Genomic DNA, 16,157 nt, shown 5'->3' on the forward strand with positions numbered 1-16,157 from the left:
TTATCCCATGCCACAGTATTTCAAATGACAGGGCATCACCGAATTAGGCCATCCATAAGGGAAATTCCAGTGTGTTTGTAATAATACACAAAACCAACAGGGGCTGGGATGTGGTTTGACTGCAAGAGTCTCTTGAGTCTTTTCACTGTATCCTGTGTGCCTGGTGCTGCATATTGTAACTTTCGTTGTTACACTTGTTGTATTTTAAGTGGATGAAATTGCCATCTCATCAGTCAGTGACAGTATGTCATTTACAGTATAATGGTAACGTAACGTTTTCCACAAAAACACAAATATGAGATCAAATTTGGGTAAAACATTTAATTTAATTTAAATTAAGTACAGACTTGGCATAGTATTAATGGGAATGAAGTATGCAAGAGCGGGGAACTTTGACAATAGTGATGTCTGAGACAAGCAATTTCAAAATTGCGCTTCCTTCTCTGACCATGTGTTCTGTTGACTAATGTTTGACTGCATTTGATCTGTCGATTAAGTCACTGATGCACGAGTTTTAGCAGTTTTGATACTCCAAGACACATTAAGTATCATGCAGCTAATGAAGTGTATCACACAAAGGTCACTGTGACATTACTATGTCTAAGTTATTCATTCTGAAGTATGATCAGCAAAAAAATTGATTGTTATTCCAGATGAGTGAATGTGTTAGTTTTGTATCTGGTCCGATATAAAAAATAACCAACACTGTAGTATATTTTGTATGCAAATCATTATTGGGCTTATTCTGCTTCAAAATAAAAGTCATGGATGAAGAAGTATAATATACACACACATATAACATATACACATCAGACAGCACTTATGTTAATGTATGTGATGGCCAGTAGGACACACCTTCACCACACTGGCAGGTGGGTTGATAGTTAAGATTAGGTGATCATAACTAGAGTGAAGGATACATTATCACAGTTCAGGTTAATCAGCTTCCCTCTTGGCCCCATTTCCATTTGTTTCTCCAAAACAAAAGTCAGTTCCACAAAGTGAACTACCACATTCTTCAAGCTGGGTGCACTGTGGGGATTTGCTGATTGCTGGCTACGTTACCATCATTTTTCAGGCAAGGTGTAAAGCTTTCCAGTAATAGCAGCAAGACATAAATAAAACAAACCTGGTAGCTGGGCTTTTCTTGAAAATGCCCAGGTGGAGACAGATGAAACAGTCCAGACATGCTTTAAATAAACAACAGCACAACAACAATGCATTCTGTGCATACCATTGTCGTGACCAAAATACAGGAAACAGAAGTTTGCTTATTGGTAAATTTGAGATTTTCCCTCCGTTTGTGAGTTTCACCCTCTTTTTAATAGAGAACATACATGTAAATACCAGTCACGTCATCTTATTATCTTGGGTGTCTTTGCTGCGTCATGTTTCTGGGTAGTGGGTGTTTAGCCTCCAGTCAATAACAGTGGGGGGTGGGGGTGGGGGGATCAAACCACTGTCTCCCCTTCTCCCCTCTGCTCTGTCTGAGTCATCATGGATGTGTAAAGAGTGGCAGGTCTGTGTTTCTGTTGGGAGGGAGCCACACACACCAACACGATTAGAGAAAGTATGTGTTTTTGTTTGTGTGTTCCCTTTGTGGCACCTTGCCGCAGGCTGTGAGGAGGTGTGTGCTTGTTTATTTGCACTTCAAATTCACTGCTTCACTAACTCCTTTCATGCATTCTGATCTCTACCTTTCACTTTTGAGCTGGGGAGGAGGGGCCAACTTTGAATGGTGTATTTACAACTAGCAACCGACAAACCCTCCATGTTTCACCATGTTCATTTTACACAGTGTGGATCTCTGATGTTATTGGGCTGCCAATCCATGTGTTATAAAAATGTATAGAATATAATTTTGTTTTTCAATAATGGCTTGACTTTGATGTAGTATGTAATCCATCATATTTGCTGTGCTTGACTGTGCAGTTATGTTTGCAACAGTTTTCATTGCACCTCTTAAATTTTTCACATGCCTCTAAATTTTCTCAACTCAGCAGCATGTGCTACTTGGAGAAAAAGTAACCGTAAAGCTCTTATTGGATACCAGGCACATCAATTAGTTACATCACATACCATGAATCAGTTTTGCTCACTTATGCTTAGTTTTGAGGCCAGCCCGAAGCATTAAAGGTGTTCAGAAATGGCCGTTTGTCGCCCCTCCTTCTGCGAGTTTCCACAAGTTGCCACACGAGTTTACCCGAGTAAGGAAAACAAATTTGATTGGTCGTTATCGAGTGGGCGGGATATTCAATGTTTGGGGTGAGACTGAGCTCGGTGTGTGTGTGTGTGTCTCAGACGTTTGTTTGACGGATCCAACATCAGTGGCTGATGAATCGTGAGCAACGTGACGCATAATTTGTGTGCCTGCATTGTCCAATGCAAAAAAAACCCACAGCACTTTCATCCCGGATTTACTCGAATAGAATTTTGCACAAAGTTTGGGATCCATCGTCTGATAGATGAGTTATTACACTAATTTTATGACCCAGAGTGGAATTAAATTCCTTTTTCGGTAACACTTTACTTGAATAGGTATTCATAAGATTGACATAAAACTGTCATAACCATGACATAACAGCTGTCATAAACATGAATGAATACTTATGACAGCTGTCGTTAAGTGTCATTCGGTAAGTTATGTCACTTTTGATAAGGGATGTCACGATAACTTGTTTTCACAATTAACCGCGGTATTAAACGCCACAATTAATTGATCGTAAAGATTCCTAAATACCGTTACTTTCACAAAAATTTGATGTTGGAACCTTATTGGCAGATGTGTGCAAAAACAAAGGTAAATGCACAGATACTGGTCCATTTAACTAACGTAACATTGAATTGGTAGGAATTTAAATGTTAGCGTGTTATTTTTAATTTTAAAAAAAAGCAAAACAAAACAAAAAACGATTAAAATAAACGCAAACATTTGGTATAGATACTGTAACAATTTATGACCTGAATATTTCAAACATTTCCCCTGGAGATTAAGAATTGGTCCTATATTAATAGATACTTGAAATATTTTGTGTAAACAATGAGTAATGTAATTATATTTTGACTATATTTGATTTTACACATTCATAGTGTTGTGAAATTAATTAATGCATAATAATCGTGATAATCGTAGTACCGTGATTATTTCTCTGACAATAATCGTACCAAGAAAATTTATAATCGTGACATCCCTACTTTTGATGCAAAGTTGACATTATTTGAGATGTCCTTGTTATGACAACTTGACATAATTATTAAAGTTTGGCAATTAGGTCTGCTATGACGGTTTAAATTGTCTTTATGTCAAGTTGTCAGAACAAAAACATCTCAAACAATGTCAACTTTGAATTAAAAGTGACATAACTTACCGAATGACACTTAACGACAGCTGTCATAAGTATTCATTGATGTTTATGACAGCTGTTATGTCATGGTTATGACAGTGTTATGTCAATCTTATGAATACCTATTCAAGTAAAGTGTTACCCATTTTTCTTTTCTGTACACTTTTAAGTGAACTAAGCGGCTGCATAGGGTCCCTGTGGCCACCAGGGGGCCCCTCAATGCTCCGCTATCCTCATATAATCTTATCACAAGGGACCCCCCCCTCCCACACACACACATACACACAGACTATCATATAAAATAACATTGTCTGGTCTCTCAATTAGTTATTAAGCAATGCTTGGCCCGCAATCTATTTTGTATTAATTCATGTATTTATTTAATGAATGACTAAAATTGTCAGATACATTTCGTGAAGTTAAAAAAAGAAGAGAGATGGAACAACAACCATATCATGTAACTGAATGTTTGTGATCCCACATTGCGATTCATTACTGACAAATGCGGTTACAGTCCACCAGTTAAAGACTGATAACAAATGGCACTGTCACATATTTCCATTGCTTTACCCACAGTTACTCTTGTTTTTGAAATTGTGGAGCTTAAAGATATCTGTCATGCCTTGAGACACAACCTGTCAACAAGGAGGCAACACCTATATTTTGCTATTGTGTTAAGTGACAAGTGACGTAAAACACTTAAGTTGTAATCTGTGGGCGATCTCCGGTGTTGGGATAGTCCCGCTATGATCTGCACACGGTCATGGTTGAATGAGAACTGGGTGAACCTTGCTGTTGCCATACTGTGTAGAAGATGTAGAAATATATCCCTGCTCAAAATTTCCATTTGAAGATTTTGGGAGCCAAGTGGTCTCAACTTTAGTAAATTAAAATGTTATTTAATTTAATGTAATTTAAGTTTAACTGTGTGGACTATAATTAATAATACTTCTTTGCTTATCAACTTCTTCTTTGCTTTTTTTTTTTTTTTAATCACTGTAGTAAATGTTTTATTTATATTAACCTTTATTTATACAGGTAAAATCTCATTGAGACCCAGGGTCTCATTTACAAGAGAGACCTGTTCCGGGTAGGCAGCAGCAAAACACAAAGTTATAGACTAACTGAACATACAGGAGACACAACACAGAATACAAACATTGAAGTAGTTAGTGCAAACTACAAAGTACAAAGAAGAATAAGACTTACAGTACATGTGCAGACCCCCACAGACTGTCTACAGCCTTCCTACAAGCAATTTGAAGTCCCCTAAAGGAATAAAGCTGGACAGCTCCAGCCTCTGCTGGAGCATGTTCCAGGTTGCAGGCGCTGCAATGCCTTCTTGCCAAGTTCAGTACGGACTGACTGGATGGCAAACGAGATGAAGTTGTGACACCGCCACAGTAAGGGGGGGGGGGGGTCTTAATCAAAGGCAGGAACATTAACTGTTGTTCTTTTTTTTCTTTAAGTGGACAATGAATCTGATTTATGAGTTATTATTGTTTGTGTGGGCTGAGTGATAATTTACTAAAGAACCTATAAGTGCAAAGAGGCGGCTGGCTGTTTTGTTTCCTCTCTCTTTTTTGGGGGGTGTGTTAAATAGGGGGAACTACTATGAACTTTAAAGGTCGATACTGAAAGCCCATTTATTTGATTACCGATACATTTCTTTGCTGAACCCCTTAAGCGTTCTTTTCGTGGTAATTTAATTGAAAGGTTCAATTGAAATGTTACAAAGTCCAGGGACCGGAGGCTGCGATCGGACTGTTTCTGTGTTTCCGTGTTAGTATTGTGTTACATCACTTCTACTAGTAGTGCATTTATAATCTGTTATCAGCAATTAGACTTGGCCCAGAAAAGCATATTTACCAAACCCTGATATGAAATAGAGTAAAATATTTGTGAATATGCTCAAATACGTTTTTTTTTTAGATTTCAGTACAACTTATTGCAAGACTGTTGCCTCATACCTTGGTATTGCGTGTATCTGCTTAAACATGCACTCTCCCTGTCACTGTCACCTGCTCTATATTTAGTAACAGTTATATCAAGTCAATGCACTTCATATATAGCCTATACAATCATCTAAACCTCCTCCAAACAGGCCGCTCCTTAGGCTGATTCATTAAACCCACATAGGTCTGCAAACATCCTATTTATCTTTGACTTATTCTGTTGAGTTAATTGCTTTGTTTGCCTCACTTCCTTTTTTTCATTGCTTCCTCAAAGGAAGCATCATGTTGGTGATGAATATCTAAGAGCTAAAAATAGCTCCCATGTTGTTGTCCTATTTTTAGCTCAGGGAATAGTGACGACGTCACCGCACTTGTTTGCTCTTGCATAACACCTGTGGAATTTCTCACTTAACAGGAGGTGATCTTGTAACTCTTACGCTCTTGCATGTCGTATGCACTCCCTAAAGAATATGTCTACCTATTCCACATTTTTGATGGGCTTAGTTCAAGCTGTACAGGTTGTGCCGCACATTGTTTGAAGGCAGTTTCTATTGCATTACTAATCCTAGGTGTAGTTCAGTCACTGAAATAACAAGACTTTATCCTCACCAGACACCATAGTAACTGATACAAAGGTGAGACACCTTTCAGCATTGAATCAAAAGTTCAGGAACAACGGATTGTTTTCAGTGGGAATATCCATAAATCATGTAATTTCCTCCAACAAATATTTAGATACACCTGAAGATTAACTCCTTGCTGTATTTTTTTTTTTTTTTTGCAAAAATAAACAGTAGCCTCTCTCCTAGGGAAAATCCCATGCACACTGCCGATAAATGTTGTAGCTGTGCATTATTTAACTGTGTATTGCAAACAAGGTCCCACATACAGTGGGGTCCAAAAGGCTGAGACAACTCCCACATTAAAAGGATGTTTGTGTTGTCAGTAGATAAGAGTTGCGGATGATGCCATGACGTTATATCATCTGTCAGCTAGTTCTAAACAATTAAAAGTGGTCAGCTTTAGCTCTGGGGACATTTTTCATTTTAACTTGCTACTTTAGCATTTTTTAATACCAAGTAATTCCTCAATAAAATGAGAAAATAAATTTCTGTAACACTTTACAATAAGGGTCCCTTAATTAACGTTAGTTAGCACATTATTAAGCATTAATATATTAAATAATGTATAATTAATGCTGAGTAATGCATACATAATGATAACTAATTACATTATTATGCTTAATAATTTATGAACTAACTTTGAGTAGTAAACATGAATTAACTGCTTACTAATAGGCTACCTTAATTAATGTGTTTTCTAATGCTAAGTAATACAAAGTAATGGTTGTTAATATATCTGTAAACAGTTAATTAATGCTTAATAATGTACTAACTAACGTTAATTAAGGGACCCTTATTGTAAAGTGTTACCGAATTTTCTGCTTAGTATACTTCTCATGTTTTCATTTTGTCCATCCATTTAGCAGAACCAACTGCAACAGTCCCCTGGTCCGTCTCCAGCTTCTTAGCTGTGCAGTCTTATTCATTTGTGTTGTTCACCAGCAGCAGGTAGCTGGTGGGCGGAGCTGGCAACCACGTAGTTGGTTGACTCGATTGACTTCATGTTGTGACACAACAATGAGGTGGCAAATAGTCGCAGTTGCTGTAGGTTCAAATCCAGCCTGTTTTGGTTGTCTTGTTCTGGTTCACTGGACAAGGGGGCTGCACCTGAAAAACCCAGTGTGTATTCTTGTGTGCTTGTGATGAACCACCCAGATCCATGGATTTGTCACTTTCCTCAACATTTGGCATGAGGGCTTTTTTGTTTTGTAGTAACTGTGCAAATGGTGCCAGCAAAATTTAGCAGTGGCAGAGGTTGATGTAGGGACCTGAAATGATCATTCTGAAGTTTCTGAAAAAGTCGCCAGGATTTTGTCGATGTGCCAACTGTAGCTTTAAGTGAATGCTGTAAAAGCAAAAGTAAGCGGAATGTTTATGTTAATATAAGTCTTAAATAGTTATATCTTCCAACGGCAATCACTTATATAGAGTGTTTGGTCTGAAACACGGGTCTGTCAGTCACTCTGCTCTGCTGTAAGCCGAGGAGAAAACTTTCCTTGTATCCTACAACCTTTATCCAATGAGGAGAGAGTAAGTCGTAAGTCGATGTACCATCACAAAAGTTATGAAAATATTATATGAAGGTTGAAAAGTCCCTTAGTGTTGGTTTAATGACTGACTGACTTCGAGTTTCTGGTCTACCATTTTTTTTTTAGATAATAAGTTAAATGGGTCACAGCTTATCAGGAATTTAGGTCACTGCAACACAGTGTGTTGTGTTCATGTGTTCATCGAGATTCAGTTTCTGTCAGATTATTTATATGTATGTAAACCCAAATTAAACTTTCAGCCAGTCAATCAGAAAATACTTGCCTGGTGCCAATCACTGGCAAGAAAAAGTATGTGAACCCTTTGGAAGTTTCTAGTTTTCTGCATTCATTGCTTTGCTTTCCATTGCAGGCCTGAAGTTTGCCACTCCACAACACTAATGGAAAAATGTTTTGTGGTCTGATGAAACTAAGATTGAATTTTTGGGTTTTTTATTTATTTAATTTAACTTTTTTTGTATTTCTTCAACGTATGATATAAAATGGCACTGCATAGCAGCATGTAAACATCATCTCAAAGGTGAAGTTTGGTGGAGGGAGCATGGTTATGGGCTGCTTTGCTGCCTCAGGGCCTGGACAGTTTGCCATCATCGAGGGCAAAATGACTTCCAGAGTTTATCAAGGCTTCCTACAGGATAATGTCAGGGTGGCTGTCCACCAGCTGAAACTCAGTAGAAGTTGTGAGATGCAGCAGGCCAAGGACACTGAACATTGAAATAAATCTACTATCTAGCTAATCTGGAGTAGCTTAAAAAAAAAGAAAACCCACCTTTGGGAGTGGCCCAGTCAGAGCCAGACCTGAATCCAATAGGGATGCTGTGGAATGAGCTATTCACACCAGACATCCTAAGAACATGGCTGAGCCGAAGCAGTTCTGTCAGGACCAATGGTCCAGAATTCATCCTGAGTGTAAATCCAAGGGTTCACTTACTTTTTCCACCAGCACTGTGAATGATTAATGGATATGTTCAATAAAGACATGAACTATTATAGCATTTGAGCGTGTGAAATCTTAGCAGGTGTGCTCATAATGTGGCAGCGACAGTGCACGTTGAAACACTGCAACTCTTAGGCTCAGTCACCTAATACAACCTTCAATATAGACATTAAGTATTATACTTGTTTGTGTGTTATTAGGTACATTGGGTCTCATTCATAAATCTGTGTGTAGATTTGCACATAAAAGCTCACTCTACTAAAACTCTACTCCGGATTCATGAACGGTGCGGGAAACTCAGATTTGATCGTAAGCACGTGTGTAAGATCATGAATGCCCACCCATCGTAAACTAACAACACGCCCCCGGTGATCAGCAATTAGCATAGATCTCCATACATGAATAGCCATATAAGGAGATCCTGACCACCATATCAGGAGGTAGGTGCAACCTGTTCACCTGCGGCCATGACGCAAACAAGGAAAGAGGGAGAGAGAGAATTGAGAGCGATCGGGAATCGAAGTCATTTTGGGTGAAGTGGAGTCCAGAAAAAATATTTAATTCTCTTCTGTTAGTAGTGGTGTGACTGGGACAGGTCAAAGGCGTGGAGGGAAGAAACAGATTTAGTGAATTAAGTGTCCTTGGTTTATTAAAGAACCGTTTAAGAAGTAAAGCCAGAATAGTTCGATTTGACACATGAAAAAAAAAAATACACACAACTACAGAGCTACAGCAGCGACGGGAGGAGGAGGCTCTTCACTGCCTCAGCTGTAGAGGAGCATAGTTGTATCAACACATGAAGTTATATAGGCAGGTTATATTGTTACAGAAGCACCAGCCGTCTGTCACAGCTCCATCCAAACCGGTGCCGACTGCGCTGCTGCGCAGGGTGAAGTGTGTGCCCACCGAGCGTGTAGCAACACAAAAAAGTTTTTTCCGGTTTTATATCAGATTATTATCATCATAAGATGGAGCCTTGACGTGTTTGTGCGTGTCCGATCCCTAAAACGTCTCTCTCTCCAAATATTTCTAATTGTTTGTCATGTTTAAATGACGTCTTTCAAAGGCGTCGGCGTATTTTGAACATGAGAGAGAGTAATACGGATTAAAATTGTAATTTTCAACAGTGACAAGCAGCATTTCTTTGCATTCCTACATTTACACAAGTGCTACACACAGTCCGGAGCAGGTGTAGATTTTGTGAGTAGCTACGAAAAAATCTGCACTACTAAAAGATTGATGAATGCGGAAATCCACGTAAATTTGCGCTGCACAGAGTTTACACACAAATCCGTGCTGCTCACGTTTCATGAATGAGACCCACTGTGTTTGTTTAAACTTTATACTTGTGACTTAGATGTAGATTGGATCGCATTAAATTGCCAAATTAATGCAGAAAACTAGGAAATTCCAAAGGATTAACACGCATTTTCCTGACACTATGGTTGAATATAGTACAATTACACATCTCAGCTGCAGTAAGGCCAGTGGGTTTCCACCTCACGGCTTCACTTTGACTTTTCTGCCACTGCTATCCTCTTGCACTAGGCAGCTTTATATCAGTGACTTGAAACATTTCCAAGATAAAGTTAGGTGTTGTGCACACACTGTGCAAGTATATCATTTGTAGCTTGTTGATTAATGAGCGTGTGAAATCTTAGCAGGTATGCTCATAATGTGGCAACGGCAGTGCTCGTTGAAACACTGCAGCTCTTTGGGCTCAGTCACCTATTAAAAAACAGGGTTTCCCCCAGAAAACTTGTTAAGCCCGGTGGTAGCCCACCGGTGCCCACCTGATCACATGTTGATGGAGTACAAAAACTTATTTTAAAAAATTAATAAACGATGCTTAGCCTGGCGGGGGGGCAAGTAAAACCTGGCTTATAATACAATGGGGGAAACCCTGAAAAAAAAAAGATCATAATGTCTCTCATGTGTAAACACTAGTATTCTTAAAAAGCACATAAATGCTTCAGTTGATATTGAAGTTGAGTTCGATTTATTTCTGCTCTGCCACTTGTTCTGACCAGCCTTTCACCAGCTTTTCAATCCCTCCAGCAGGCCGATGGAGCCTCCCTCTAAGAAGGAGATTGTTCCGTTGATGAGGCGACCGGATGAGTGGAAGGACCCATGGCGTCGGTCCAAATCGCCCAGGAGACGACCTGGGTTGGGCTCTCCACCACGAGGCCGCAGGCGACACCGGCCCTCAGGCTCCTCCGTCTCTCTGTCCAACTCCTCCAGGTATGAACTCCTCCTCGTTTCCATAATGAAAGTCTGACTGCATCAGACTAAAAACAAGTACTGTTGATAGAATCCTGCTGTGGTTAAGTGTCTTTACTAATAATTAACCTTCTGTTGTCACATGGATCCACACAAGTAATCTACATTTCTCTACTTTATATGGCAGACAAAATGCATAGTGATGATCTTTTACAGATGGGCAAACTAGCATATTGTAAATATATTGTGAACTCAAAGTGTAGAAACATTGTTGGCAGTCTGTTGTTTTGTAACTTGAGTAATTAGCATTACAGACTTGTTTTATTTCCCTCAGCACAGTGTCGTCTGTGGCTGAGAACTGGTAGCAAAAACACTGATGATTTTGGTCTCTAGAAAACACATAAGAGACCATGAAGGGGATTTTTTTTTAAATTGATGCTTCATTTCTTGCAACTTGAAAGATAAAATTTCAGTTTTAGCACAGTGACATTTGTACAATACAAAGAACAACAGCCACAGCCTTGTATCAGGTTATGATTCATGTGCTTTGACTCCAGATAAGATCTAAAAAAAAGAAAGAACAAATTTAAAGAATTATTTTTGGTCAACTCCGAGCACTGAAACAAGCTTTACTTCCAATATGTGCAAACAAATTAAACTGTTGGCCAAGAGGGAAGTGGAGATCAGGGCCGTGACCTCTTTGTTTGGTACATTTTTCACAAGATAACACAATTGTTACAATTTAACACTTCATTATTTATCCTCATGTGGCAGGTTTTTTTTTTTTTTTTACCTGCCTTCCTTCCCTCGTGATAAAAAAAACCCACCTTGGGTAATTCTGAATAAAAACTCCAGATTCACGGTGCCGTCTAGTCTGGTTAGGGCCTCTAGATACTTCTTTATTGGGTTACACTGTGTCCTGTCCTGATTTCTCTCCATGCTAAAGAGAGATAGGAAGAGAGAGGGAGAGAGGCAGGGTCCGACGTTAAGTACTTCTCAAATTTACTTGCCCCATCTCAATTCTTACTTGCCCAGCCTAGGTTTTTTTTCTGGTGGTGTGGTGCATACTTTTGCTCATCACTTATATCTTACTAAAATACTTCCTGTTGACCATATGCAACACTACACAACGCTTCTTTCTTCAGAAAGCAGTTTTTATTATTATCTATAATGGCAGTCATTGCAGACATGTAAAATTAACTGCTCTTTCACATTATTTGACCAGTAGCAGTTACACCCTCCATGCCCTATCTGAACAGATCAGCCACCTGTTTAATGCCTGATCACAGTTGAAATCTTGAACTGAAGGGCCTTTAATGGCCAAAAACATGGCCAACATTTTAACAGATAGCTGGCTCCTCCTCCATCAGATTTTATTCTTTTCATTGCATTCACATGCTGCAGTGGACAGTGGATAATTTAGCTTCAGTATTAATGCATCTAAAAAAATTAATATTAGAAAAGACCAATTTGAAAAAGCATTTTTAATATGCTCTCAGTACTTGGTTGGGGCCATTTGACTTGAACTACTGGAGATAGCCCAGACTTCTCCATGTTATTCTAGTTTATTGAGTTGCCCCTGTAAAACTCAAGGATATAGGACACTGAGCAGTGACGGGGAAACAGCCAGTCATCTAACAGCTGTGTAGTTCGGTTGAAGCACCGTCTCCACGTGTGTTTATTGACAACAGGGTAATAACCTAAAAAGTACACGTTAGCTCGTCGGTATGGTAACGGACGGTAACAGGTGACTGTTAGTGCGTGCGTGACGGTGCGTCTGCCCCGAGTCTGAAACAGCGGCGGCGTTAATGAAGCCGCTCACCGTCACTGAAACGCTCGGTGAACTCACCGATTAAATACGACGAGCCGTGAGCGACGTATATCTCACCTGGTAGAGCACACCCGCTGCAGAGACCCAGTTCCATCCCACCTGACAGTCCCTTTGCTCCGTGTCAGCCTCTCACTATCTCTCCCCCCTCCCCTGTCTCTCTCCAGCTGTCCTTTCAAAATAAATGCATAAAAAGCCTGAAAATAAAAAATAAGAAAATCTAAATCGATGCTTGCACGACTGGGCAAGTCTGCACAGGTTCTACCTGCCTACCGGTAATTTTTACTTGCCCCGGGCAATCAAACAACCGTTAATGTCGAACCCTGAGAGGTGAGAGCTACAGGTCGTTATTGAATGGATCCTCGATTCTATAGAGGTTAGATCCCTCTCCTGGTCTGGACATCATTTGGTTGGTCTTCAAGTGTGTAGGATGCAAAGGCAAAAAAGGCAATGATCATTGTTCAAGAAGTCATTCATTAATCCTAACTATGTTTGTGTGTTTGGCAGGTCTTCATCTCGCTCTTCATCCTACACAGGCTCTGGGTCATCTCATTCTCGCAGCCGCTCCTCCTCATTCAGCTCCTACTCCAGCCACTCCTCCCAGCGCAGCTCCTTCAGCGGCAGCCGCTCTAGGTACACAAAACTGTGTTGGGTTTGTATCAATGCAAATAAAGTCAGTTATACAGTCTTTTCTCTACCTCCCTTCAGCCTGAAGACATGTTGAGACAGCGTTTTTAGTTCACCCACATAATAGTATCAAATGTGTTTTTAGCCACACCAGAGCTGGGAAACATTCAGTACATAAACTACGAAATGGAGACTGTTGACAGTATGATTTTAATGTACGTAATGTGTGTTTAATATTCGTCTTCAGTGACATACTGTAGGGAGAAGTGACATACATTTGTTAGTTAAGATGACTCTAATATACTATGTATGCCCACTGAGTATGAACTAGTGTTAGAGGGCTAATTTCTGGAAGGAGACTGCAAGAAACAACCCATTAATTCTCCATTTGGTCATTTATATACCACAGCTGCAGTGAGATATGGCACAGCGTGGCAGGGTAGAGATGTCATCGATGCACCCACTCATTCATGCATCAGGTGACTTTGTGCTGGGAGCTGGAGAGTCTTTTTCACAGCCTGTCCAGCTGATTCAGACATTACGTAACTCCACTAGGTAAAGGCTCCTTAAATTCAGGGTTGTCATGTGTGAAAAAAAAAAGAGCCACATATGTGTTTTAAGAGAAGGCATACACTGGGCTTAAAGAAATATATGTTGAATGTGGAAATGAACAGCAACAGGTTTGTGTTCACTACATACATGAGCTGCGTTTCCTCGATTGTTGAGTCAATTACACTTGAAATATAACAAAACACAACTCCTTATTTTTTTCTGAATGGCGTGTGTGTGACGTGGTCTAACCTTGAAATTGAACAACATAAGAACACTGTATTGACAACAGCATTATTGATTTATAGGTCTCGGTCATTCTCCACATCGCCCTCATCAAGCCCAGCGGCGCCAAGAAACGCAAAGAACAAACCAGAACTTTCTCCTATGTTAGCCAAAGGGTAAATCCTAATCATCTGTTAGGATCGAACAATTCTTCATCGTCATATTGCATCATGTCTATTTACTAATAATTATGTATTGATCATTAGCTAAAACATTCTGTCATTGTGTACATGCAAGAAAAAGTAACTAACTGCCTTTTCTCTCTCCTAGTGTACCAGTGAAGCCCGGTGCCATGCCCCCCCCTCGCAGGGATAAGCCTCCCATGAAGAAAGCTCCCAGCCCTCCTGCACCTGGGGGATCACAGGGTCGGCCCCCAAAACCAATTCTAGAGGGAGGAAAGCCTCCCCCCAACCCTCGGGAGGCTGGCGGCCCAGGTAGTGGGGCTAGTAGCAGTGGAGCAGGAAGACCACTGCCACCACGGGAACCTGGAAAACCTCCCAACCCAAGGGAGGGAAGGCGGAAAGAACGACAGCAGCACCCTCCTCGGAGGTAGGTGTCTCATCTTCAAGCCCTTGGTATTAAAACAATAGGAAGTGCTGCATACATACATTTTTTATTATCCACCCACGAGGTCAGACTCTTGGATTACATTTGATTTCAAAGGAATTTAGTTCCTTCCAGGAATCAGGAAGAGAAAGGGGTTTGGTTCACTTAGATCCAGTGTGACCTGTTAGCAGACACGACACCGAAGCTGTGACAATGTCAACATTTTAGTTGATGATGATGATGATCACATATTTGGAAAACGTACAGTTTCGGTTGGCAGCTGACTCTCCAGTTATGGAGAATTAAGGAGAAGAAGAGAGTAGAATGGAAGCAGCAGGGCCATTCATCAAGAACCAGTCTTTGAATGTGACATGTATTTAAGCAGTTAATCCAGTCTTTTGATTGTTGTTTTTTCATAAAGATGTTGTGCATCATTTTGTTTTTGGATATGGTTATCATTAAGATTTTAATGGTGGTACTTCTTAAATGGATACCGCTTATCCATCATCTACTGTATGTCAACAGGACAGTTATCACTACTGTTATCTGTACCCTTCTTTGTCTCTGTTACAGAATAACAAAAAAGTACAAAGTGTCCATTTATATGTCCATTTATATGCACTCAGTACTTACAATGTTGAATCACTAATCACTTCAACTACTAATTCATAATTATTTCATGAATAGGAAAATTCCACAGTACCATGATGATGGAAATGTAAAACAAATGCAATACCCAGTGATTTACTCCAGGATTTGTTGCGTTTTGTTTTGGTCTTTTTGTGATTTTACGCTACAGTACAGTAGTTTCACTAGCAGCCTCAACACATGGCCTTGGTTTCTGTCTATAATATCTAAAGAAATAGATTGACTTGTCATCAGTCACAGTGTTAAATTGCAACAGTTTAGTGGTCAGTCTTGGGACCTGTCACAGATATTATCTCACCGCGAGGTTTCATCGTGTGTTATGATACTGAATGAAAAAACTGGTTCTGATTCCTTGCCGAGCATAGCGTGGGTTGCAGAGAAACCCTGTCTTGCCGTCAGGTTTGGGTGTGTGTGTACGTGGGCGAGGGAGAATGTAGGCTTTCCTCTGGTTTGTATACTGGGCCCATATTTGCAAAGAAAATATGTCAACAGTGGATGAAAAGATAGAATTGCATCAAGCAGAGCCGTGTTTCCAAACACATTTACATTTGCATATTTGTCGTGCCATGAGTGATACTGCGGGTGTATCCCCCTGCTGTGCTTTTTGGAAGAAGACCATAGGTATTGTGTGTGGGCGAGGGAGTGGGTGGATGACTTGTGGAAACACTACATATTTGTAAGTTGCGTACATGTGCTCCCATGTGTGTATGTGTGCGAGACGGAGAGGAAGAGCAGTTAAAGGGCAGGGAATAACATAGAGAGAGAGAGTGTGAGACTGTTTTCATGTGTGTATGTAGGTGTGTATGTGGGCAGAAGGGGTCATACAACATGGAAAATATCCAGGAAAACCAGTTCCAGTACCTGTTTATGCTGACACACACAACACAACAGTTGGATTGACAGATGTATAGATTAGTGATATGACCTGGGGCAGCGAAGCAGAGTATCATTTAGTTTGACACGCGTTTGGCCAGATAGCTGTCGTGTCTCTTTGTGGTTCCATTAAGACGGGGAATGACTTTAACCCGACACAACTAGATTCAGTCAG

General features: G+C 40.1%; 1 protein-coding gene across 5 annotated transcripts in view; it reads left to right on the forward strand.

Annotated features, from left to right (window-relative positions):
• Positions 1-16,157, forward strand: part of zc3h18 (zinc finger CCCH-type containing 18) — a 51,958-nt gene that overhangs the window by 15,439 nt on the left and 20,362 nt on the right. For 4 of the 5 annotated variants that reach the window (XM_083973740.1, XM_083973743.1, XM_083973742.1 and 1 more), the window contains exons 10-13: positions 10,465-10,647; positions 12,962-13,087; positions 13,939-14,031; positions 14,186-14,464. In XM_083973740.1, the coding sequence (XP_083829866.1) occupies positions 10,465-10,647; positions 12,962-13,087; positions 13,939-14,031; positions 14,186-14,464 (681 nt within the window). The remainder of the gene's footprint in view (positions 1-10,464; positions 10,648-12,961; positions 13,088-13,938; positions 14,032-14,185; positions 14,465-16,157) is intronic. The other variant, XM_083973744.1, reaches the window with a different exon arrangement.

Source organism: Trachurus trachurus (genome assembly GCF_905171665.1).
Source record: "Trachurus trachurus genome assembly, chromosome: 6".
Taxonomy (NCBI): Eukaryota; Metazoa; Chordata; class Actinopteri; order Carangiformes; family Carangidae; genus Trachurus; species Trachurus trachurus.